Raw genomic sequence first — 25,579 nt, 5'->3', positions numbered from 1 at the left:
ATGTATGTATACTCGTAGTATATATCTCCTCATTAACAAATATGAGTTGTTGCTGATGATTAATAATGTATTGTTTCAATTCTTTCGGTTCGCAGGAGATACGACAATCGGTTCGGCGCCCTCTTGCAGCATCTCATTGAACGGCAGTGGTGTCCGTCCCCTCCACTGCACCATATATCGTAGCGAGATCAACGAAGTGACTCTAGTGCCGGAACGAGATGCACGTCTGCTGATCGACGGGACGCGCATCGAAGTGGATACACCATTAACCCAAGGCGCCATGATTACCATTGGCAACTCCAACTATTTGCGCTTCAATAATCCAGACGAGGCGCAAATGATGCGCTCCGCCATGGGCTCCAATGAGCGCATCTCTATGCCCCAAATCGACTTCACCCAATCCGCTAGACAGAATCATGAGTTCAGCCAGTCCCTGGAGTTGGAGAGCTTCTATGAACACTTTATACAACCCGCCGCACAGTCCAGCACAATTACAACAACAGCAACAGCTGCAGGAGGAGGAGGAGGAGGAGGGGGAGGGGGATCAACAGCGACAGGCACACTTTCCAAATCACTTAATTCCATGCCCAACAGCAAATCCACAACGACACCTGCCAACGGCATCGATCTGAATGGCATGCAGTGTCCCAAAGTCTTTAGCTCCGATCTCGTCACCGTCAACATGCCTGCCAAGGATGTGCTTGGCCAGAAGTATGCCAGTTTCGCTAAAAATCTAGCCGAAAACCATCGCAGTGAGAAGCAGCTAAACAATCAATATATCAAGAATTTACCAGCTAATGGTGGCGGGGGCGGAGGAGTGGGGCCCGCGACAGGAACTGGCGCTGGAGTGGGCCACAATGCCGGCTATTGTAATATACCCAGCAATGCGGCTTTATTCAAACAGCAGAACAACAGCTCGGATACGCCTCCGAGGGGCAAGGCAGGCTTCGAGACCGCTGAACTGCTTACCAAAGTAAATAACGATCGGTACGATCGCTATCCGAAGCCGGGAACGTACACTTATGGTGGTTTGCAGATCTATCCCATGAATGGCGTCAATACGGACATAAATAATGGCGTTGAACGCTCGCTGAGTCATGCGGAACTGGAGGATATGCTCAAGATCTGCACGGAATATGCGGACAGACAGCAGCAGCAGCAACAACAACAACAGCACAGCAGCCATAACGTGAGTTCAGGAAGTGGCAGCATTACCTCCTCGCCCATTGTTCAGAATCGCATAAAAACAAATGGTTCGCTGCCGCGAGACAAAAAATCACCCTTCCAAACCGGCAGCAACAACAGTGGCAGCAATCTGGCGAATCCGAGCACTTCCGGTAGCTCCACAGGCTATGAAAATGTGCGTCTGTTGGGAGCCAATCGAATTGAAATCAACGGGCAATTACATGTGGGTGGTGGTGGTAGTGCTGGTACCGTTGGGGGTGCCGGTGGCAGTGGTAGCGTCTCCACAAATGCCACGCCCAAGAGCAGCTATGAGAATGTTGTGGTTGGCAAATATGTGCCACAGAGTCCGCGCACCAAAATACGCACCAACTGCATGTCACCCAAGAAGGATGCCTCCTTTGGTGGCGCCTTCTCGCTTGCCTCGCCAACAACTACACAACCCACGTCAGCGGCACCATCCCTCACCGGCAAGCCGAAGCCACCATTGGCACCAAAACCACCGGCACCGAATCAACAACGCGACTACGAGCAGCTCTTCAAATCCTTCGAGCGCAAACAACAGCTGGAGGAGAGCCATCGAAGCAAGCGTGCCAATAAGAATATTAACAATCTAACGTTGAACCTGAACCGTTGCAACGACACCAATACCGCATCGCCCAAGTTAAGCAAGAAACCCGCACCAGCACCCCGCACCATAAATGGAGCAGCAGCGGCACCAATTCCAGTACCAGCTCCAGATCAGGCCACATTGCAGCGTCAGCGACGGGAGGTCTCAGGGCGATTGAAGCAACTAAAACAGGAACTAGCCGAAATGCCAGCTCCAACCCAAGTAGGTCCATCAAAAATTATATCACCTAGCAATATATTTTAATTACATTCGACTCTCATTTAAACTTAAGGACGTCAATGGTGAATCCCAGAATGGCGAAGCCACCACCGACACCGAATCAACAACGCGACTACCAACACCCACACTGCTAGATCAGCTCTACGCGCTACGGAGTCGCACACATCGCCTGGAGGCGCAACGCAATTCCACGCGCGTCATGGAGGAGAATCAACAGGCCAAGTTGAAGCAGTTCATCGAAATGCGACAAGATCAGATGAAAAAGTAAGTTATATGAAATGAAAATACCTATAAAGGCTGGCTGCACCTCTCTCAAGCCGAACAAGACTAAATGGGCCTCCTTTGAGAGGGGTTTGATGTAGAAGTGTCCGTCTATATGAACATCGATATCTTTTAAACTAAACAAGCAAGGAGCACCACATTCGGCATTTAAACTTATCTTAGCCATACACAGACGAAGTTTATCAAAACCATAAAATATACCTTGTTTATCGATGGAAAAATGCACTCTATATATTTAAGATAAATACTTCGAGATATTTCACCACTTATTCTTCATTTACAGACTTCGCGCTATGCTGAAGCAGAATCCCAATAGCGCTTGTCTTAAGGAGGAGCTGGAACATGTTTCCGATTTGCTAGAGAGCGATCGGAAGACCTTCGAGGATCTGGAATTTCAATACTTTGAGGAGGAGTCCGAATATCATGCCTGTCATGAGGAACTAAAACGCCAGGAGAAACGTCTTACACTCGAGACAGAGATCAGCGAACTTACACAACAGCTGGCAACATTACATCTACAACTGGGTGTCGTCGATGTGGACACACCACCGGCCAGTCCCCATAATTCACCGCTCGCCACCAATTTGGGTAATGGCGTTATGTCTCAGTCGCTGTTCGGCTCCGCTGAATTGCTCTGTCCAAAGCTGCGCACCAACGACGACCTCATGTCGAAGAGCGTCAATGAGAATATGTTCTATAATCACAAAATCGAGCTGCCCACCACAGCGACGGCAACGGTTACGGCAACGAGCACACCAAAGCGACCGCCCCTACAGGTGTTCGAGACCAACTTGGGAACGGACGGCGGCGGCAGCTGCGAACAGATTAGCTTTAACCTATCGCTACGAAGCGATTGCTTTGAAGTGAATCCGTTGGAGCGTCGTGTGCCCTCGCAGGACGACATCGATCGCAGCTGCAAGGTTGCAAACGATGCGCCCATATCAACAACCCAGGGCGCCTGCACAAAGATCTTTGACAGCATCAAGGAAATCGAACGTAATCGTAAATTGTTGCTGGCACAGCAAGGTACTCACACCATAATTTCTGAAGATACTGTATACTTAGTTACATATTAATTGAGAGTTATGCTAGGTATAATCCCTAAATAGCTGAGGGTTCCCTCTTTCTCTACACCTGAAGATAACAAGTGATTCTTCTGTTCTAAAATAATGGGCCATAATATACTAGTTTTAAGCCCTCCACTCAATTTGTTACTTTTAATATAATATTAGTTGCATGACGAGGTGAACAACCTTCGCCAGATAGCACCATAGAACTTTTATGATATACTGTATAATCTTTATTTAGTTAATGCTTCACTCTGTCCACATGCGTATTCTGGAAGACTACTCGATTATAATGGGAAGAGCCTGAGCTGTGCAGCCTAAAGATGTCAAAGATCGTTAAATATTTTGTTCTTGATATGTCACTTAGATGATAGGCTATATTGTAAACTCTACCAAAAAAGAAGCGCAATAGAGCCTATCAAATATCAATTCTCGATATTTATAAAGTTTAAAGTCCTCCGCCCAAGGTGTAGTAAGGTGAACCACTCTCCAGAAAATTGTAATGCTAGATAAAACCTGTATTCAGTTTATGCTTCACTCTGTCCGCATTCGTATTCTCGGCAAATACCGAGCTAATCTTACATTCTCTAGAGTCTAGACTATAATAATGTTTTTTGTTAGTTCAGATATTATTAGAAAATTGAAAATAATGATCATAGTTGGACTTCAGATCCACCGTAATTTTAATATTTGTTTAGGGGTATTCCTATCTTTTAATGGATCTATAAATCTTGTGCCTCTTGTATATTGCTTTATATCGTAAAAATTTGTTGTTACACACAGATATACAAAGATGACTTCATGATATTTAAATGTATATTGCAGGTCATCAGGTCATCGAGCATGAACGCCAGAAGATATGCGATCTGAAGAAGAAGAGTCATGATGAGGCGCGCACTCAGTATTTGCTCTACACACTGAGCGGTCAGTCATCATCGTCTTCAGCATCATCGTCTCCGCCAACACCCCCGACGCAACAACAGAAGCTGCAGCAACAGCAGCAGCAGCAGCTGCAACATCAATCCATGCAACACGCCCCAATGACCGCCAAGTGAGTGAACAGACAACCCAAGCCCCCCAACCGATTTCTCGCCCCATGCCCCCCTTCTTTATTAAATGAACGTCGCGCGCGCTAATGAGCCAAAGCCAATCCAATGAACCGCACTACGCATTCGCTAAGGCACTTGAACCCGTTGGATTGATTGCCCCCCTAATTACCCCTCCCTCCCGCACTCCCCCCACTTACCATTCTCTCTTTCCGCGCTCTCCACATCTTTTTTTTTTTTTAATTAATTGTGCAGCTGACGAAAACTTGAGCTGCGCTTCGTTGCACTCATATTTACACTCGGTTGCAAAGTTAAGGTAGCAGAAACGGATCTAAGTACCAGTAGGATAGTGTAAGAATATAGTTGTAAATATGCGCAACCAATCACCGTTATATCTAAATAGAACAACCTTTTTTTATTCCCTGTACCCGTAAGGTAAAAAGGGTATATTAGGTTTGTGCAAAGTATGTTACATACAGAAGGAAGCATCTCCGACCCCATAAAGTATATATATTCTTGATGAGCATGACGAGAGAAATCGATCTAGACATGTCCGTCCGTCTGTCCGTCTGGATGAACGCGAGGATCTCAGAAACATCTAAAAGCTGGAATAACCAAAGTTGGTATCCAAATTCTCCTAGGTCCGAGAAAGGACGAGTTTATTTTATTTTTTGGAATTTCCCCCGCTTTCCCCGCTACAGCATTTCGTCAATAGCGTCCACATTTCAATTGCTACCTAAACCAAACTTTGCACACATAATTTTTATATAATTATCTACTGTTGTTTAAAATTTTATTATATTCGGTCAATTCTAGAAAAGTTATTAGCGAAACAAATTCTCGCCAGTACAACCCCCCCAAACTGCAGCAACAAGTTCGCTCTTCTTCTTCCTCTTTTTGCTGCTGCTATGGGCGCATATAACTCAGTGACGGAAGTTTACCTGGGTACAGGGTATTACACTGTCGGACTTGAATTGAATTTATACAACAGTAGACAATTATACATAAATTATGTGTGCAAAGTTTGGTTTAGGTAGCATTTGAAATGTGGACGCTATTGACGAAATTCTGTAGCGGGGGAAGGGGGGGAAAATTCCAAAAAATAAAATAAACTCGTCCTTACTCGGACCTAGGAGAATCTGGATGCCAACTTTGGTTATTCTAGCTTTTATAGTTTCTGAGATCCTCGCGTTCATCCAGACGGGCGGACAGACGGACGGACATGTCTAGATCGATTTCTCTCGTCATGCTGATCAAGAATATATATACTTTATGGGGTCGGAGATGCTTCCTTCTGTATGTTACATACTTTGCACAAACCTAATATACCCTTTTTACCCTACGGGTACAGGGTATAAAAATAACACTCGCTTAGCCTAGGGACTAGGATCTTCTACATACCATGTTTATATATATATATATATATTATATCAAGGCATTCATCCAGACGGACGATCTAGATCGATTTCTCTCGTCATGCTGTTTCTCTTGATCTTGATTTTAGAAAGGTAAAAATTGTCCCAGCTTCTTGATAGAGTTTCTTACCATCAATGCATGAGAAGAGTGTTTTATTTCATAAAATTAAAACGTCCAGCAACAGTTATTTTTATCTCTCTTATCAATTATATGACTATTTATCGAAATATCTTATATATAATGGTGCATAAGTATATCAAAGCCCACACCCTTTACTGTGTAGTTCAGTGTAAAATAGACTTAAAATGCCTGCGCCTCTTGGGCGGCGGCGCCCATTTAACTCGAAACTAATTAATCAAATATTTTGCTAATAGCAAGAAAACAGGGGGAGACGAAGACGAAGAAGAAGAAGAAAAGAGTAATAATAATAATGTGAAATCTCTTAAACAAATTGAAAATTGAAACCGGTTTTTTGAATCGGTATAAACAAACGACGCACCACAATCCGACAGATATTATGTAAACAAAACTATATGTACATTCATATGTGTAGATTGTATCGTGCCCGAAGTCTTGGAGTAGTTTCCATTCCATGCTCATTATATTGTCACGGATCTGGCGACGGCGACAGCGACTTTAACGTCGATGACGATGTCGATGTCGGCCCTGACGATGCGAATGACGAAGCCGTTCTGCTCTTCTCTTTAATTTCGGAGTTGCTGTTGGAAGCTTAGTTAGTGGTCGGTTGATCGCTCCGACTCGAACTCGGACTCGGTCGTTATAGCCACCCTCTTTAACCCACACACACACACACAAACACACCAATACATACACACACACACACACACACACACTACACTCTAAAGGTGTTGACTGCAATTACATTTTCGGGCAGTCGGTGGCGCAGCTTTTGTTTGTTCTGTTCTGTTTTTGATAAGAAAATTGAAACGCTGTGCTTATCAGGCGACACAACTAGTGTGTGAGTGAGTGTGTGTGTGTGTGTGTGTGTGCGAGTCTCTCTCAGAGTGTGTGTTTGCCTATGTGAGTGTGAGTGTGCGAGCGCGCATTTTTATTTGCCAACTGTTGCGCCGTGCCGTGCATTTAGCCGTTTAGTCAGACCAGTCAACCGCCCAGTCGGCCAAAGAGCGCGCGATCGTGCGAGTGTCAATCGAAACGAAACGAATTACGAATTGATTCGAAAGTGTCGCCTCCCGTCCTCGTCGTCGGGCGTCATCAATATATAGTATTGGCGGCTATCGTCCGCATTACTCATTTGCCGCTATGGATAGAATAAATGCGCTAATACCCTGTTGGTGAGCTCTTAAAGCCCTTACAAAGCCACACCACTATGTACGAGTACGTGTCTTTATCAATAAATCAATGCGTTGCCTTGTTTGTTTTTTTATTTTTATTTTTATAGCGGCGGCCAAGATGCTAAACTTTTTGAGAAAGTGGAGCTGCAAAAGCTAAACGTGGAGGAGCCACAACAGCAACAGCAAAAGACACATGATAAGGAAAATGATGGCGGCAGCGATTCCTCATCTCCCAACAGCAACAGCAACAACAACAGCAGCAGCAAACGCGACAGCAACGCGCAGGTGAGCAAATCAATTTTGAAATCACAACAAAACGCACACCTTATAGACGAACTATTCCCCAACTATTACCCCCTGACCTGGGCCACAACCAATAGCCTTAATAACTGTTTATGCAAATGGCAAAATATACACTAAGAGAGTTGGGCCATTGTTTTATTGCTTCCGGGAAATTCGACCAAAACAGAGCAGTGCGTTGTAGGTGTGGGTTTTTTCAAAATGTTAAACGTCATTTCCGTTGCCGGCCAAAGGCAGCTTTTTGAATAAACAAACATTATTCAAAATTGGTGAAAATAGTACGCACATATATATTTATATTATTTTTACTCATCGTTCGCATATTTACAGATCCCCATTAAAGTGCAATTAATTTATTCACCATCCAGTTTCACTAGCCAGCAATCAACAATAGGCTATGAATCTTAGAAACTAATTATATTTCTGTTTGCGCTTTAAATATGTGTTGGCAGAGCTTACACCGATGATTTCCATATAATTCTACACACTCACTGTGTATTTTATGACCCAAAATCTGTACAGCGTTAACCTGTAATTATACAAATAATATAGATTTAAGCTTTTACTCTTACAGTGGAGAGTTTAGTGAGAGCCCTGCCATATAATTAAGGCAACTGAAATGGACTTGGGAATTACGAGTTTTCTACGGCTAACAATTTGTTGAGCTCAACAATAAAAAGTAGTTGAAATAAGACAAAACTCATCAAAGAAAAAGTATACTCGTATATGAAAAATTATGTTCTATGCCAAACTATTATGCACAATTTTTTTTTTATTTTTTTCTGTTTGCATTTAAAACAAGGCTGTCGATATAAGCGAACACAAAGAAATAAGAAAACCTATTAAGTAAACAAAAATCATAATATAAGTTTACAATATTAAAGTCGGTTTCCGTTTCCTATTTCGTTCAATTATGTGGAGAAGATTTTGGTAAATGCACTGGATTTCAAAAAATGTATTGAGTATTTCAAACAGTTTTAAAAGTTTTGCCCCAAGATTATGTTTCAATTTTGTTGTTAGCCGAAAACCTCAAATATGGTTAAAGTTTTAAAATGTTTAGCCATTTCGGTTCCACATAAGTTAATTGAATTCGGAAACGAAAGCGAACCTGACACGTTGAGGTAATTAGATGTGCTAGCTATGATCCGATTTATAGCTCAAAAGTGGTCGAATATGTTATAAGTTCTAACAAAAAACAAAAAAAAATTAAGAATATAGAAAAAAAGGAGTCATTTAGAAAAAGATTCCAACCTTACGGTCGACTTTGAAGTCTATATGATTTATTTAAAGCCTGAACACACAACAAATGGGCTAACTACTTTCATTGAAAAGTAAAATCCATGCGTCAGAAACCAATCAATGTTTCTTGCGACAAAACAGCTGCGTTTTTATCGAAGACTTCTGGTCTAAAAAACTAGGTGTTGTGTTCCGCTTTTCTTGCATTTCATGGCTACACTTAACTAGTGTTTACTTATGTGAACAAATCTCAGGTTTGTCGTGTGCTCTTTAGTTGTTCTTTTCCTCAATTGATATAGAAGTTTTCTTTCCCAGATTTTACAAGATACGTTATGATGTTAAAGCCGATCATTACGCGATATCTTTGTGGGTTCAGGGGTCTGTTTATAGATCTGGAAGATCTGAACATTCTACATATGTTTCCGTTTGAGTCATTTCTTTAATTTCTTTTCTTCATATTTGCAAGATCAGAAATGTAGCACTTCAGCTCGATATCTTTCGGATTACACACATAGAGATTTACTTAGGAGAGAAAGCGGGCTAACCTGCTGGTATAGTGAACTTAACAGTCTTCCCAATTTATTGGTTACAAAATTGTAAAATATTTTATGCATAGTGGTAGTATTACAAAAAAAAAAAAAAATAGATTGGCTTATTTGAATTTGCAGACCTTTGCTTCTACATTTTTCAGTTTGACGAGACCAATCGATATAGACAGTCAGTCTGCCCTTCTGTTCGTCTGTATGAACCACGAAAACTTTAGAAGCATAACATCTAGGGATACCAAACTAATTATGTGCCCTTCTCTCATTCATGCGCAGACCAAGTTTATCTCAATACTAAATATTTTATATAGCTGATCCCGCAATATTAAAATTGTTGGACTAGTGCATAGCTGTCATTGGAAGAATCGGTTTCAAAATCGACATCATGAACAACCTCGATATTAAATGTATACTGAATTACTGTTAATTCCATTTATTATATAAGTTGAAGGGTATACACAAGTCGGGCCAGCGCCAGCATAATGTTCGGCTCGTTTGTTATGTGGTTGATGAGCGTAGCCCTTATCAGTGTTTTAAAATAAACACGCCAGCAATAGGGTTATAAGATTAAAGCTATTATTTTTTGAAAAGATATCGCAAAGCTCACCGAACACTTGAACACTCTCCTGCAGAATTTTAGAACTGAAAAGCAATTCCTAGAACTGTGTGACATTCTCGCTTAGATGCCCACAATATTGCAATCTTCACCTTAGCGTCACAGCTCTGGGTCTCAGGCTGCTGCTCATTAGTCACGAGTTGTTGGAAATTGGCGCACAACCCAACCAAACACTCAAATGAATTCGCAATTCTATTCTATTGTGCTGTTTGTATTGTTTTCAAAATTGGTTGTTGTTGTTTATTTTCAAATGGCAACAGACGCCCCCACAATAGAGGCCAATAGCCAGTAGTCCAGTCCCATTCTTGCTCAGAACGCACTCTCAGCACACATAATAAATATGAATATATGTATGCATATATGTACCTACGAGTATATCTACTATATAGATCGTTTCTGTGGACTACTTTATTAATAAGTTTATTATGTGAATAATACGTACGAGAATTGTGTGTTATACGCAACAAAGCCCCAAAGATTGTTGCTTTGGCTTTGGGCCGTCGTCAGTTCATATGTTGATGCCGGTCGTTACGCGTGTTTGGTGTTCTGATATTATAATTGTGCTCCTAATTATTGTTGTTATTGTTGTTTACGTTCTTTAAGTTTGTTTACACGATTCGCACACGTTTCGCCTCTTGGCGCACGTACGGGCCACTTTATCGTTCGCTTACTAATTGGCCACGATCATTGGCCGCTTCGCCAAAAAAAATTGCTCGCATCTCATTATAATATTTGTATTGCCGTCGATGCGATGCTGGAAAATGTTCGCAATGTGCGCATCGTTTGAACAACAGTTCTTGTAGATCGCCTCATTCCAATCAAAGCGATCGACCGATCGATTCGTTTTCGGCATCACGTTAAAGCACCAAACAATTATTCGCGTGTAAATCGTCGACTAAGTGCCCCAATTCTAGCGATTAGTGATCAGCATGTCCGTTTGGATGACATATGTACAGCGTCGTCGCACAGATGCGAATGCGAATGCAAATGCCCGTCATCGAAGCGTTCTGTATTATCTAGTGAGTTCAGTTCATTTCAAGATCGAGCACTTTTCTAACAACCACTTCAAGATCAGAAGCAGAAGCGGCATTTGTGTCGCATTAATCAGCATACAGCTCCAAGTTCTATTCTTATCAATGCAGATATAAATAGAAATTGGAGCACTGTGTGACAAAATAAAAGCAAATCACTTGAAAGATAAACAAATTGCAAACAATGGCACTACAAATTTATTTATACATATTTATTCTTATGAGTCTTGAGTCTTCTAAAATTGAATATCACCTTGTTGTTGACCTAGAGACTTGATCTGGGACTGGAGATTGTTTATAAAGTGGTCAATTTACAAACTCGTATTATGTTTTATAATACAAATAGTCTGAAAGGAGAAACCAACACAGATACAATTTCATAAGACATCATCTCTTGTTGTTGAGTGATAGAATCAGATGGACAAGTAAACAGACTCTTCTTTAAGTGTATTGAGATTAACTTTCTAGATCAACGAAAGATGATCAGTAGTGAGATCAGTAGCTTGAAAAAAAGTCAACACAGATACTATTTCATAGGATCATTTCTTGGTGTTAAATGATAGAATCAGATGGGCAAGTAATAAATAACAACACATTTATTAACTTGAAGAATCTTTTTCATGCATAAATATAAAATCAGATTAACTTTCTAGATCAACACAGATACTATTTTATAAGATATCTAGTTGTTGAATGATAAAATCAGATGGTATTTTAATAAATAACACATTGAAGCTTGAAGACTCTTCTTTGCGTTTAAAATTTGTATGTAGATTAATTTTTGTTTCATCTGTTCTTGTCAAACAGGAAATTATTTCGAAATTTATTAACTTATAATTGTACCAAAAATATTTTTTTATTTTTTGGGGTTCCCAAAGGATTTTAGTCTCAGCGAATAAGTTTCGTTTCAAAAGATTATCTATTGTTGATCAAGTAGGGGCTACAAATATATTTTGTCTTGTTTAACTTTAAAATTGTTCTAACACTCCCTAGCTATTATTGTTTATATGATACTTACAAATATTGGTTATGAAAGATCTTTAGACGATGCAGGCAAGTCCAGAGATCATATCGAGAGAACTTCTCATTTTATAAGATCATCTATGGGCGGTTTAGTAGGAATTGTTTGATGTAAATGGATAAAAAGTTATTTTAATAATTGGTTCATTTTAACATTGTTCTTAAATTTCAATATTCGAATTATTTAGATTATGTAAACATTGATTTTGAAATCTTTTGTTAATCTAGCAATAAATGCTGGTTAATTTGAAAATTTGGCGTAAGGCATAGAGTTTTTACTTTTTAGATTCAATTTAAAAAATATTTCAAATAATCTGTAATCCAGTATATTATTCTGAATATAGAAGGGATAGATGGTTAACCTAGAATATTTATTGTAAGGATATGAAGAAGTAATATTTGTTAAAAGATCTAACAAGCTTCACGAAAAAGGACTCTACACAATTACATTTTCTATCAATGGAAAAACGATCATGGGTATTGGGTATCCAACACGAATAATTTGAAAACTAACTAACTAAAGTAATTGACGAACTTGAGTGCGTTGCAATTTCACGCATAGTTGTGTGGTTAGTGTTTGGCCCGAAGCCAAGGAATGCGACGCTTCTTCTTCTTCTTCTGCCACTGCCGTTGACGTTGCCACTGACACAGAACGGACAAGGCGGCAATCGTCGGTTGATTGGACTGTTGTTGGCTTTAAATAGATTTGGACAAACAGCTGCGCTATCAGCATTTCAAAAAAAAAAACAATAATAATACTTATGAGCCCACTTATTCTCTCATCCACAGCAGCGTCACTCACAGCCAGAACTGGAGCATCATGTGGTTACAGTCAGCGGTGCGCCACCTGCGCGCAGTCCCCGCCCACTTTCCGAGGCAAACAACTGTGAGGCCATTGAAGCGCCCAAGTTTGTCGCCCAAAATGGTGAACTGTTGATGCAGCAGTCGGCGGCGGACAGCAAACGGGCGAGTAGCAACTCACAGGACACCACATCGGCGGGCAGCGGCAGCAGCAGCGCAGGTGGCGGCGGTGGTGGCAGCGATCGTAAACGCCCTCTGCCCAAACATCAGCGTCCCCTAACGCGTTACCTGCCCAATTACTCACTCGATCTAAATCTGCGCGATCACATTGAGACGGCCGGCCATCAAATCGATTTGTGTCCACATGTCTTCGTTGATGCCCACAGTTGTCGCGGGTAAGTCCTCAAAACACAGTACTATAGATACTAGAATGGCTAGCTCAATTAAATATATCTGAACTGTTATGGTCAGACAGGAAAACAATTTGCACCCAGGCGCACTCAGGCGATGGTATATGAACTTCTACTAGTTTAAGAGCTTTCTTCTTTTTGCTTTTTCAGTAATGCAGAACAGGCTTCACAACATATTTATGAATTTGAAAAAATTTTTACCCAAATTATTTGTCTTTTTGACCATACTTCTGTGACCTTTCTCTCATGTTTCTGCCAAAGTTAACAGTCCCTTTCAACTTAAATATAATTCGATTTGTTTTCAACTTAAAATGGACTTCGGAGAGTCATTTTAACAATGAAGAATACAAAATTAATTTAAATGCTATGAACAAACAATTTGTATACAAACTTGTTAAATTTTGCAAAGCAACCATGAAAACCAATCCCTGACGATATTTAAAGCTTCTTTTTTCCAATTTAAGCGAAACGACAATATCTTCTTGACAGACTTGTAAAATTGCTCGAATTTCTGTGCAAATGATTTGCCCGTTTGACCATAGACGTAAGCTTGTTATCCCATATTTTTTTCAAAGTTAAGACCCACCTTTTTTCGTTTTCAACTAAAAGTGGTCTCAATAGAATTATTTAAAGAATATGAAACACATAAAGAACATATATTTTAAATCCTCTAGTGCCATAGGTTTAAGTATATAGACTCCCAAATAGTTCAATAACTATCATCCTTAATGCTATAAGGATTGAAAGGAATTTTTGGTTGTTTTTTTTTTATTTCATTTTTATTTTGTTTTCAATGTTATTGAATTTATTTAACTACTTACTTCTTAAATATACAATATACAAATTTCAAAAGACGCATTCATTTTAAATGTTTAATGTATTCGTAATTTTGGAAGCATTTCAAAAATTATTTTCTGCATTATGAAAAATTGCGTGCATTAAATATTTTTTATTACAATACGTATATTTTGAAATGTTTCGCTTCTGTGTAAAGAAAACAGATAAAAATTGTTTATATTATGTGAGCATATTAAATATAAAAAAATAAATGTGCTTGTAAATTAAAACTGTCAAGATTTTAAATTATTTTCCAGTCATAATTCACATAAATTTATTATTATAGCTTAAATGATGAGGAAAAGTGTGTTTTTTCGTGTAATTTAACGGTTTAAAAGCGAATTTTTAATGCATATACTTATAGGTATACATCTTTTAATTACAGTTATCTGCACAAATTGGGCGCTACGTTTCATGCGTGGTCGCGACGCTGGTTTGTATTGGATCGTCAGCGTAGTGCACTCATTTACTATTCGGACAAGTCGGAAAGAAAACCGCGCGGAGGCGCATACTTTTCGGTAAGTCTAAAAATTTCAATTCAGGAGAATTGGTGAGTCCACATAAGCGCTCAGTGAATCTCCTTACGAATTAGAGTAAAATATTAGATCATAAAACAACAACAGTGACTTAATAATATTTGTATATTGATTAATTGAAGTTCACAAAAAATAAATCTTTTTTTCAACTAAATGATAAGACTCAAAAATATTTTGAAAGGAATATTTTTCCATGCTTCTTCAGCCCTAACAGGTATTTCCGAACTTGATCTTGTACTCTAGAGTCTAGACCCTCAAAAGTATTTAAAAATACGGCATTATTTAGTGCTGTTTACCAGCTCGATTGTGCTACTATAATCGGATAATCGGATAAAACCTATTTATTTTTCCAAACAAGCTTTGGTGGCGCTGTAGAATTTTATTTTTCCAAATCCAAAAGAAAACCATGTAGATCTACTATTAATAACAGATAACAGTGAATGCAGTTTGTTTTCTATCCTTTCTCAAAGAGTTACTTGAATAAAAGTAATCACAATATGTTCTTTTGGGATATTGTACCCCGTTTGCGGGCTGAATTTTGCCCACATTTACCACATTTTCGCCTCGAACTTTGAAAAAAATTTGAAAATAACTTTAAGACGATTCTTAACTGCATATTTACTTATTTGCGAACCAAATTTCAATATTTCAGACAATCGATGAAGTCTATTTGGACCATTTGAATGCCTCGAAGAGCGGTCGGCCTCACTGCACATTCATTGTGAAGACAAAGAAGCGCAGCTATAACTTGCAGGCGGCCTCGGATGCAGCGGCTCGCATTTGGATAGATGCGATTATAACTGGGGCCCAAGGAAATTTGGATTATTAAAGCATACACACACCGACACACAACACGCTCAATATAAATTGAATGTAATTTCTAGAAAGCTCAACTGATGTAACTGATTGTAAATTAGTGAAGTAAGCGACGGCAGCAGAACTACTAAGCACTACATACATACATACTATATATATATATATATATATATATATATATATATATATATATGTATTTCCTATGAGGTTTATGTACATAAGTTACATACATACGTATATCTCTATATATGTATATCTATATTCGTATTTATATGGATGTGCTAACAAGAAAGCAAACCAATCTTCTTTTTGTTTTTGGCAACTAAAGAAATCCGAGATTTCAGTACTGGACCAAAGTCAACAATGTAGTTTTATGCTTTTAATTTTTGTCATATAGCTGTTAAGGTTTTTTTTTAATACATATATATGATATATATTTGTACGATACAAACCATATACAACTAAAGCGTGGCCATTTGCAAGCACCACACATTGGCAGCAAATTTAATAAATATATGTATCACTATATAGCTCATGACTTTGGAGTACGTTGTATGTGTAAGAAGTTGTTTATATATGAATTTAAATATGTATTTTAATACGAGAATATAGCATGTTATCGTTTACCGATATAAGTACTACCACTAACAACAGACTATAAACTGTAAACAAACAAAAATATAACTGAGCCACCATCAGTTTTTCCACTACTTAAATATTTGCTCAGGCGATCGAAATGGATAATCAAAAAAGGGAGAGAAAATGAAAGGAACGATCAACTAACTATATACCTATGTTTAACAAATGTAATTAATGTCTAATGAATATATAAATTAGTTGTAAGAAATGCTCAGATTTGGCAAATTTAGCAAATCAACTTCGTTTTTATATGTACTTATCATCTACCTGTATAAACGAATCGTATACATATCTATAGTTTGATTATTTTTATTGGGAATTCGGGATAAGTGAGCTCTAAATTGTGAAACATATTTTCTTCACTCCTGCTTCTATATAAGTCTTTCAGATGTGCATATAAATGATGCCAAGAGAGAAAGAAAAATCATTTAGTCCAACAAACCCTTGAATATGTACAAGAAGTGATGTTATGAGAGTTACGAATCTTAAGAGTACTCGTTCCGGACATGTACTTTTCATCTTCTTATTTTCATATTTCAATAGATTTTATATCGAAATATCCTGTTTAATAATATACAGTCTTAAAATGAAAACACATTTTTGTATGTTTTTTTTTTTAATATCAAATACAACTTTTATTTATATCACGTCTGTATTATATAAAGTTCAAAATGACACAACCTTTTCCTAAATATGTGGGTTTTTAGTAATAGTTTAAATGTCTTTTTTCAGTTGTTTTCTTCCTTTTTTTGTTGCAAGGCAGTGATCGTTTTTTATATAACAAATGAGTATGAAAAATCAATTTAAAAAAATTAATGTTTTAATTCCAAAAAGTAAAAAAAAATTATAAATAAATGCATATTTATTTGATTCAAAAATCATCATTTTTCATTAAATAACTGGACTGGATTTGCACCCACTTGTAATAGATTGTGAAAACAGCATCATATTCGTTTTCTGGCAATCCAGCAATTTTCCTTTAGGTGGTTTAAAAACATTTTAGATTAGTATAGCTCCTCCTCCTGCTTTGCATATTTGGTGTAGATTTTCTACATCTAACTTATTTTAAGTTGCTCCCTGTTTGAAGATGTCTGAGGTAGTATTATCGAGTGTCTATAACAAATTAAGTTTCATAACTAGACACAGCCCACAGAGTGTGCTTTTGGCGCCGACGCAACGGGAATAATTTAATTATTTATGTAGTTATAGACTGGCTTACAATTAAATTGATGTTCACAGTTTGTCGTTTTGATATAACATGTTTTGTGTTTTAAACAATGGACGACTAAAGTTCACCTTTAAGATTAATGATTGAACAGACTATTAAATTTGTATATGCGTGAAAAGTAAATCAATCATTTAAAACTATTAAGAATGCTGATTTCGTTAACATTTATTAGTTAGATCGTTAACTCGATTCATATTGATTTGTGATTGTTCAGCATATTTTGTTTGATTCCGAAAAATTTTGGTGAAAGTGCCCAAGATTGTTTAATATTTAAAAGGAACGTTTTGAGTTTGTATGTGCATGGCATATCTGTATCACAACCGTGAATTCAAATATTACCCGAAGCTCTTAAAAATATAAAGCGTTTAAGGCCTCTAGGAATGTAAATTTTATATTAGGTCGAGAGTGAAAACGCGAGCGCGTTTTGCTGGCAATTTGCCATCATCGTCCTCATCATTGCCGTTGCAATCCAAATATGCGAGCAACCAGCGCGTAAACTCATTCATGTAAGGATCAATTTTCGATATGACGTTGAAAGCTGCAGCAAACGATGGCGCATTGTCGCTCGGACCAAAGACGCGCTGCACAAAGTTCTCGCACAGGAATATACTGACAATAACATCTGTCTCCAGAACCTGCAGGCGCAGCGAGAGTTTGGCAAAAGATTCGGCAAATTGTTTTAGCACCACAAAAGTTTTGCTGCTGAAAATGGCTGTGGAAGGCACAAAGTAAGTAAAAACAAACTCTCGTAAAGGAATAATGAAGTTAGAAACTCACTTGGGTGCTGAACGCGAGAGATAACATAATATTTTTGAAGCAGGCGCTCCGCTTCAGTCGTGAACACAACCTTGCGCTGATGCAGCAAGACGAACAGACTGCGCATGTCCTCGCTAGGAATATGGAATTCGTCCAGTGGCAGTTCGTATGCATCGCAGCTGTGCTGTCGCAGCATTAAGTCCCACAAGCTATCACCTTCCTCGACATCCATGTAAATTGGTAAGCCAAACAGTCTAGGGAAAATCCAAATCAAGTAAAATTTGCTTGTGTTTAAAATGTAATCAGATCGTGTAACTGACAGGGGTTCATTAAAATTCAATATGATATCAACAATCAATGGGGAACTGAACTCAGTGGGGAACCAAAACGTTTTCAATGAATATGATTTTAGATTCGCGCACGCTGTCTATATTAATTCGTATCCAAATCATGTAAAATTTGCTTGTGTTTAAAAAGTAATCAGATCGTGTAACTGACAGGGATTCATTACAATACTTATTCTATTTGATATCAACAATTAATGGGGAATTAAACTCAATGGGGAACCAAAATGTTCGCAAATAACTATGAGTTTAGATTCGGGCACTCTGTCTATATTAATTCGTATCACTATGGTGAACATATATGTGCTTTTAACAAGTTACGTTTAAGAAAAAAGTAATTAATAGATGCCTAGAGATTATAAATGGATTTTGGGAACAGAAACGGGCTTAATGGTTACACCAATGGACAAACAATTTGATTTTGAACAATTCCATAACTGCTCCATTTCTAAATCTTAGCATTGCATTCTACTTACGGGCAGAATTTGGCCAGAGCTTCGGTCTGTTTGGTTGAAACATCGGGCTGCCAGTACATCCAGATGGACGCCTCCAGTGGCTGCTCAGCTTGCAGAGTCGGCTGCGGCACGGCACCATTTTCTATGCACTTCTCCAGTTCCTCGCATTGTTCGCGCTGCAGACGATTCCAGTCGCCAATATAATATACGCCCTGTTGAGCCATTACCAGAGGGCAAGCAGTGTGCCAAGTGTAGCGGCTCGGTAAAGCCGACGGCTGTTGTTGTTGGCCACCCTCATGGGGGCCAATAAATCGCGGTGCTAGTTGCCCAACATTGTGAAGCAAATTGTTCGCCAAATGGCTGTCGTTGGCGATCACCCACAAAGAAATGGGAGCGCGCAACTCGCCGGGCTGCAAAAAAAAAAATCAAGATATGAAGAAAGTATGATGGGAATAGGAGCAATAAAGAGGGGAACCACTTACCTCGAATGAATTGAGGCTTGCAAGTAATGCCATTTTGACATAAACGAAGCATTCCATTGGAACGCAATCCTGACAGATTTGTGCACTTAGCGCGTACAGAAACGAGTAATCGGAGTAATTTGTACAAATTAAGCGATAGAGCCTCTTAATGCTCGGTGGCACTAGGTTCAAATCGAAATTGCCGGCAGGCAACTTCTTTTGGGCATTAGTAACAAATAGTTCGTGCCGTGGGCGAATATTCTGTTCAATAATTGGTGGGGTCGTCGCATTATTGGGGCCCAAAACAGTGTATGCATCGACTGTATCGCTAACCGCTGAAACCTGAGCTTCCCCGTCCTCTTCCATGCGCTGGCTGTAGCTGAATAACATTGGGTCCGTATCCAGATAGGAAGACACTTGGGATAGATCCATGTCCAGCAGCGACTGGTGTGTCGGCGCCGAAGGCGACATTCGATCCACTGGTGTCCACATATCCAGCGTATTCTGTGTCCACTTGCTGCTGTCCATCTGGTTCGAGGCTGTACTGGGGCTGCTGCTCGATTCTGGCAGTAAATCGCTGATCTGAGGACTGGGCGGCGATGTTGTTGGATGGATCAGACCCGTTAAGTCGCATGGGGCAGAAATAGTTGATATAGGGCTGATCGGCCCACTGTTGAGGCTGGGCAAGCAAAAAACCGACTGGCCAACAACATTATTTTCTGTTGCAGCCGCCGCTGCAGTCACTTGCCCTTCCTGCAACTGTATTGGAGTAGCAAAAGTTATTGGCGCCACTTGGGTCAGTTGGCTTGCATCGATATAAATGGGTGTTGCGATTATTGGCGGTGCAGTGGCCGCCGCCCATTGATAGCTGTTGGGATCATATGCCTGATAATAGGTCGGAGCAACTGCGTCCGTACAATGCACAACCGGAGCTGCTTGTAGTGCTGCTTCGTATCCATAGGAAGGTGGCATGTCCGGTGTCGGAAGCAGGCCCTGATGCTGCTGCAGTGCCAAATTCTGTTGCCGACGTAGCATTTTTGCCTTCCGCTTCGAAATCTGCTGTTGAGCCTGAACTGGCGGCTGATATTGGAACTGTTGCTGTTGCGACGGTGCTTGGAAATCCAGTTGCTCTCCAAACATTGAAGGCATCTCATTCAAATCATCAGGTCGCAGCTTTCTTCGTATGCGTTGCCTTCGTCGGCGTGCCTATTTAGCAGAAATGAAAGAGATATTAAAAAGAATGTAATAGATTTGAGACTGTTGTATAAAAGGTTAAAAGCGTATTAAAATAAATTTCTTATTGGCTCGGCAAGAGAAGAATTTGTAGTCGGCTCTCTAAAAATTAAGAAAATACAATTTCAACCTACAAGCTCTAAAATGTGTTGGGAAACATTTAACAACAACTATAGGGGGACTTAAAACTTTCTCAACTTGAGCTGTCACGCTTTTCTCCTTTTATTGTATAACATAACCAATTTTTTTCAATATATCTACAACAATTTCTTAAATCAACTGTCTAATATTATATTGCTAAATGTTTATATTTTCAAGAATCAATCAAGAAACATAAACGATTCTTAATAAAATGCATTAAAATCTCAAAATTTGTTAAAGGCATGGACGTAAATGGCTAACTGTTGCTTTGAAAAGAGGATTTTAATAAAAAGAATTATTCCGAGTGGTATATAAGTTTAATTTGAATGCGATATACTTACACTAATCAGACTGATACGTCCCAAGCCTGGCGCAGTTGCTGGCACAGTTCCTTGACCAATATTGGTACGCGCCAAACGAAAGTCGATAGCTCGGCGAAACATTGGACGGAATGGGGTAGCATTCTGATTAAGGGTGCTGTTCATAGCCAACGCTTCGATGGACGATACCGGCCCTTCATCTGCATCAGCTTGTTCTTGCGATTGATCCAACCCGTCCCACTGCGTTGTATTGTGTTGCTCTTGTGCTGTTTCAGCCATTGTGTGATTGTCAAAGGACATCATCATGCTGCCCGTATTAGCAGTCTGCAGAGGCGCGTACACTTCATGAACAAACGATGCGTCTGTTCGATTTTCTGGGTCACCACTGGTCGAATTGAGGCGGAGTCTGGCTTGCGGTCGTCCCTGGCAATATTGTGGTGGACTCCGCTGCCACATCAAATCATTGCCTTCATAACTGTGGCGTCGCCATTTCTTCTTACGCCGGGTTTGATACAGTTGTGAGTTCACATCAACCACATCCCCTTCACCTTGCAGCTGTTGTTCGTACGGTAAGGTTTCGCGATAATGAATGGATTGCGCACTCTGAGGTCTGTCTCCAGAGCCCTGATTCAGGGGCTGACGCCGATTCTGCTCCCTTGGTTGCAACATAATGGGCGGCATTGTTACTTGCTGTCGCATCATCGGATTAATCGTTAAACGCGGATTCGACGGCATTTGGTACATTATGGCAGTCGGCCGGATAGTTGACATCCCACCGCTCTCTCTCATCCGTCCACTTGTGTGTGACGGAAAGTTCTTCGGAGATCTCTTTTGTCGTTCGCGCATCAGTTCAGCATAGGTGCGTCCACCAGTTATTGGCTCTGGCACACTAGCCGACACTTGACGAGGCACCGCACCCACATTCGTAGGCACTCCCTGAGAATACACATTGAATGGGCGATCTTTCTTGACGTGTGGCTGATCTTTGTTGTATGCGTGCTGTGAAAGAAAATAATATAGGTTTATATATGATTGATATGAACAAGAATCAAACTCAAATCTTGTTAGCAACTAGTCCATTAAAGTTTTGAGCAGCCTTCAAGCAAAGGAGACCCAATAGGTAATTCGATCGCAAGTGTTAGTGGTACTTCTTAAAATTAGCTATCGTACCTGTACAGGAGGTCGGGGGCTAAGAGATTTTCGCTGGTTGCGACGGGAAGTCCAGCTCAACTGTTGCTGGGAAACTCTTAACTTTTCGCGAGCCGCTGCTGAAGTCGACGGTTGGTTATCAGCGTCTCTCTGAGGGGAGGACTGTGGAGCTGGAGTCGACGACTTCGCCTCATTTGCCATATCTTGTACGAATGTTCCGGATTTTGGCATTCTGTCATTTGTGCCAGAAGTGCCTTGGAACTGATTGCATTTTAATGGTTCGCGATCACAAATACCCTCTTTTAACTGAGGCTTTGATTGCTCAATTGGTTCAACCCTATGCCCTGGGGATGGGGAACTGTATTTTTGCTGCGGAACTGTTATGCTTGCCGACAGCTCTTCGGAATGCTTATCAGGTGACTTTGTTGCGGTTGAGGTTGACTTATTGGCCTGATTTTTGTTTACCACCTTCTGAGACATAGTGGATGCGTTATCCGGAACTGTCAAAATGTCAGTTTTCGCTGGGATACGTGCAGCTTTGCTATCCGTTGGCTTAGGTTTCTGCGGAGCCGGCTCATCTGCGTCCGATTTGCCAATTTCGACCGACATGGCATGCGAGCTCTCACGCACCCACTTTTCCCATTTCTCGACAATCTGTTGCTTATCCAATACCACCGGCTTCTCCGGAACTGGAATCGGCGGTTCCGGTTTTGGAGTAATTTCTTTTGGTTGTAAAATCTGTTGTATTTTTTGCACAGCCTGCTGTCCCTTCTGTGAAGGTGCTGGTGTTGGCGATGGCAATTTAAGAAAGTTTCCCAGAACGGGTGTTGTAATGCGGCGATTACGTTTCTTTGACTGTTCACCAGATCCCGCAGGAGATGTTTGTTCTGGCTGCTCCTTCATTGAATGCGATTGCTTGGCCTTTTTAAAGCGTACTCCGCCCATTACTGGGAATTCGGTTTCATCAGGCAAATAGGCTTCGGCTGCCGGCTCGTCTTCGGTGCGCCAAACGTTAGGTGGCGACGATGGAGGGACCGGAGTGAGTACTCGTCCGACTGAACGAGGTGATGCATTCAATAAGGGAGGAACTCCTTGCATAGCAGCTCCCGAAGCTTGTGATTTGGCTGGAGACATGGGTGGTGCGGTTTGAGATCCTTGATTAGCGGCAGCATCATTCAAGTTGGGAGGTGCATCATCACGCAAAAAATCATTTAGATGCACGACAGCTCTTCGACGACGTGGGCCCCCCGCCCTCCGGTCTATGCTTCGTCCAGCGTGCATGACTCGAAGCACGCTGGCGAAGAACTAAAATATCCTGTAATAAGATAACACGCACCTAGCTTCAAGGCGCAGTTGTATGTGAAGTCTGAAAAGGATTTTAATACATAATGTGAAAGTTTATTTTTAGCAGTCAACGTTCATTCATATATGCATACCTCTAAGACGCACGAGAATCGGTCGAAATGTCTGGTTTAAAACTCTCGGTGTCTGAACACAAGCCTTCGGCAATATGGCAATAAAGCGATAGTTTTCAGTTACCCGAAGTTTTGAATATTCGGTCATAGGTCGACTGCAATTACTGCAGGATGGCGCTACATGGAGATCAGCAGGAAACACAGATTAGATGAGATTTATTCGAGTTGAGGATAGAATTGTTAATTTGTTACATAAAATGCTATGGTACAATATTAAATGAAAAATAGTTCTAATATAAAAAAATACTCCAAAAATTACGAAATTAAAACAATTTAAATTAAAAATGTAAGCAGATTCAAGTTTGTTTTTATCCACAGGTACGTATATAACCACTTACTACAGTCATTTTAATTATTCAAATTTGTTTCAAAATTGTAAAAATAAAAATATTTATTATTTCTAGCTAGTACCTTCAATCCTCAATAACTTTTTTTTCACGTTGCTTGAGGAAATGCCGTTTAAATTTTTTTAACAGCACGTTACACTGATTTTTGTCTAATATAGATTTTCACCTAGCGATTTTATCCAATTATTTTGTTTTTAACATGTTGAAAATTATTTGCAAACTACGCTGATTTTCGTCTTTTTTTTTTGCAGGAAAGTCTAAATAGGACAAGTTAAGCAAAATCTAATTTCAGGTGTATATCTAGTTGTACTCTTCTAACCACTTCACTTAAATACCTACAATATCAAATTTAAATGTGCATAAGTATGTGTGTGTGGCCTGCATGAAAACATATGTATGTATATGTACATACATATGTACATATAAATGCGTGCTGTGTGAGTTGCACCGTTATTTTTTTAGTTTTCGAGTTAATAATACTAATACATATGGAGCTGAACCTATTATTTTTTTCCTTTGTGGATTGTGTAGATGTAAAAAAAAGGTTAAAATATACATACATACATGCTACCAACACCGATTTCATAAGCTATATAAATATCTTAAACCTAAATGCATACCATCCGTGGATGTTGTTTGTATGGCATTGCGCATGCAACCGCTGCCGCAGTACCAAATTGATTGCAGGCTGTGTGGAGGAAAAATCAAACAAAATAAAAGAAGAAAGAGATAGCAGGAATGTCTCTTCGATGGTACCGCACATAATGGCGACACGAACTTACACCAATGTCTCCGTAGCGGAAAACGCAGACAAAATGCCGTGCACCAAGGCCAGACCAAGGCGATACAAATGCTGTGATGGATCGAACTGCAGATTACGCTGGACCGGCAACCCCAGGATTCTCCACTGAGCGTGCAATTGCGCAATATCAATGGTTGGGGTTTTCAAAGCAGGCGGCTCGTTAGCAACAGCTTTGATGTGCGCACGCACCAGGCCGTATGCGCAATATTTTATTGCCTCGGCAAATTGGAGGGGCTCTTCGATGGCCAATTCCAGCAAATCGCGCGCATGCGTCACCAAATCGGTGTACGTAAAGTCCAAGCGTAATATAATTGGCGCAAGCGCGTCCTCGGACCGACGGGATTTGTTGTAATTGCGAACGAATGCTTCTGCAGCGCCTTCGATGATTTTTATTAAGTGTGTGGCACGGCAAAATTGCTCAACTAATTTTTGCTCGTGATATCTACGTTATACGCATGTACATACATACATATGTGGGTATGGACGTTTGTGTGTATAGGAAATCCAGAGAAAAACATTGTGTGTAGTATGTGTGAATTCCACAATTGTGCGCAAAATATTCAAAATATATATTTTTTTTTTGTACTTACTGGCTCTGCTGACGTTGCGAAAAAATATTTACGTTATTACTTGGATTAACTTCAGTTTCGCGGTTTACTGCATTCACAGTATCCAAATGAAACATTTTACGTTTCAAAATCCAGCGTTGTTTTGAAAAAAAAAAACAACTTTTAAAACGGTGGTTCACGCAAACGAAATCCAATGCGCGCGAACGTAGACCCAACCAGGTCGAAGCCAAAACTCACAAAGAAGGAATTCGCGCAGCTCTTGCAAGTAGGACCTTAACGCCAATTAAATGGCAGCACTGGACAGTCCAGAGTTGCTTTAAACTCACCACAAACAGTGCTGGATAGTAACAGGCCGC

The 25,579-nt window shown here is 40.0% G+C and overlaps 2 protein-coding genes across 6 annotated transcripts in view; one reads left to right on the top strand and one right to left on the bottom strand.

The window, feature by feature from the left end:
* The window catches only part of LOC115627247 (pleckstrin homology-like domain family B member 1), a 33,515-nt gene extending 18,071 nt beyond the window's left edge, over nt 1-15,444 (top strand). The window contains exons 3-11 of one of the 4 annotated variants that reach the window (XM_030522872.1): nt 96-502; nt 644-2,014; nt 2,085-2,296; nt 2,598-3,340; nt 4,207-4,432; nt 7,264-7,441; nt 12,694-13,100; nt 14,338-14,470; nt 15,141-15,444. In XM_030522872.1, coding sequence (XP_030378732.1) covers nt 96-502; nt 644-2,014; nt 2,085-2,296; nt 2,598-3,340; nt 4,207-4,432; nt 7,264-7,441; nt 12,694-13,100; nt 14,338-14,470; nt 15,141-15,317 — 3,854 coding nt within the window. In that variant the 3' untranslated portion in view covers nt 15,318-15,444. Of the gene's footprint in view, nt 1-95; nt 503-544; nt 2,015-2,084; nt 2,297-2,597; nt 3,341-4,206; nt 4,433-6,997; nt 7,157-7,263; nt 7,442-10,632; nt 10,873-12,693; nt 13,101-14,337; nt 14,471-15,140 lie in introns of those variants that run through there. The other 3 variants (XM_030522868.1, XM_030522870.1, XM_030522871.1) reach the window with 3 other exon arrangements.
* Nucleotides 15,445-16,745: 1,301 nt separating this feature from the next.
* On the bottom strand, nt 16,746-25,568 carry LOC115627248. 2 transcript variants are annotated; one of them, XM_030522873.1, is made up of 9 exons: nt 25,550-25,568; nt 25,245-25,249; nt 23,467-23,622; nt 22,052-23,396; nt 20,903-21,880; nt 19,209-20,393; nt 18,748-19,136; nt 17,949-18,181; nt 16,746-17,883 (listed from the first exon to the last, which is right to left on the bottom strand). In XM_030522873.1, exons 4-9 carry the CDS (start codon nt 23,309-23,311, stop codon nt 17,561-17,563), a joined length of 4,368 nt encoding a protein of 1,455 aa, XP_030378733.1. In that variant the 5' UTR covers nt 23,312-23,396; nt 23,467-23,622; nt 25,245-25,249; nt 25,550-25,568; the 3' UTR covers nt 16,746-17,560. The 2 variants fall into 2 exon arrangements, with proteins under 2 accessions (XP_030378733.1, XP_030378734.1); XM_030522874.1 differs by lacking the exons at nt 16,746-17,883; nt 17,949-18,181; nt 18,748-19,136; ... (1 more) ...; nt 20,903-21,880; nt 25,550-25,568 and adding exons at nt 24,473-24,540; nt 24,635-25,096 and having other exon boundaries at nt 23,160-23,396; nt 25,245-25,427.
* Nucleotides 25,569-25,579: the final 11 nt, after the last annotated feature.

Source organism: Scaptodrosophila lebanonensis, unplaced genomic scaffold (assembly GCF_003285725.1).
Source record: "Scaptodrosophila lebanonensis strain 11010-0011.00,11010-0021.00 unplaced genomic scaffold, SlebRS2 tig00000092-arrow-pilon, whole genome shotgun sequence".
In the NCBI taxonomy this organism is placed as follows: domain Eukaryota; kingdom Metazoa; phylum Arthropoda; class Insecta; order Diptera; family Drosophilidae; genus Scaptodrosophila; species Scaptodrosophila lebanonensis.
This window is presented reverse-complemented; position numbering and strand designations above follow the sequence as displayed.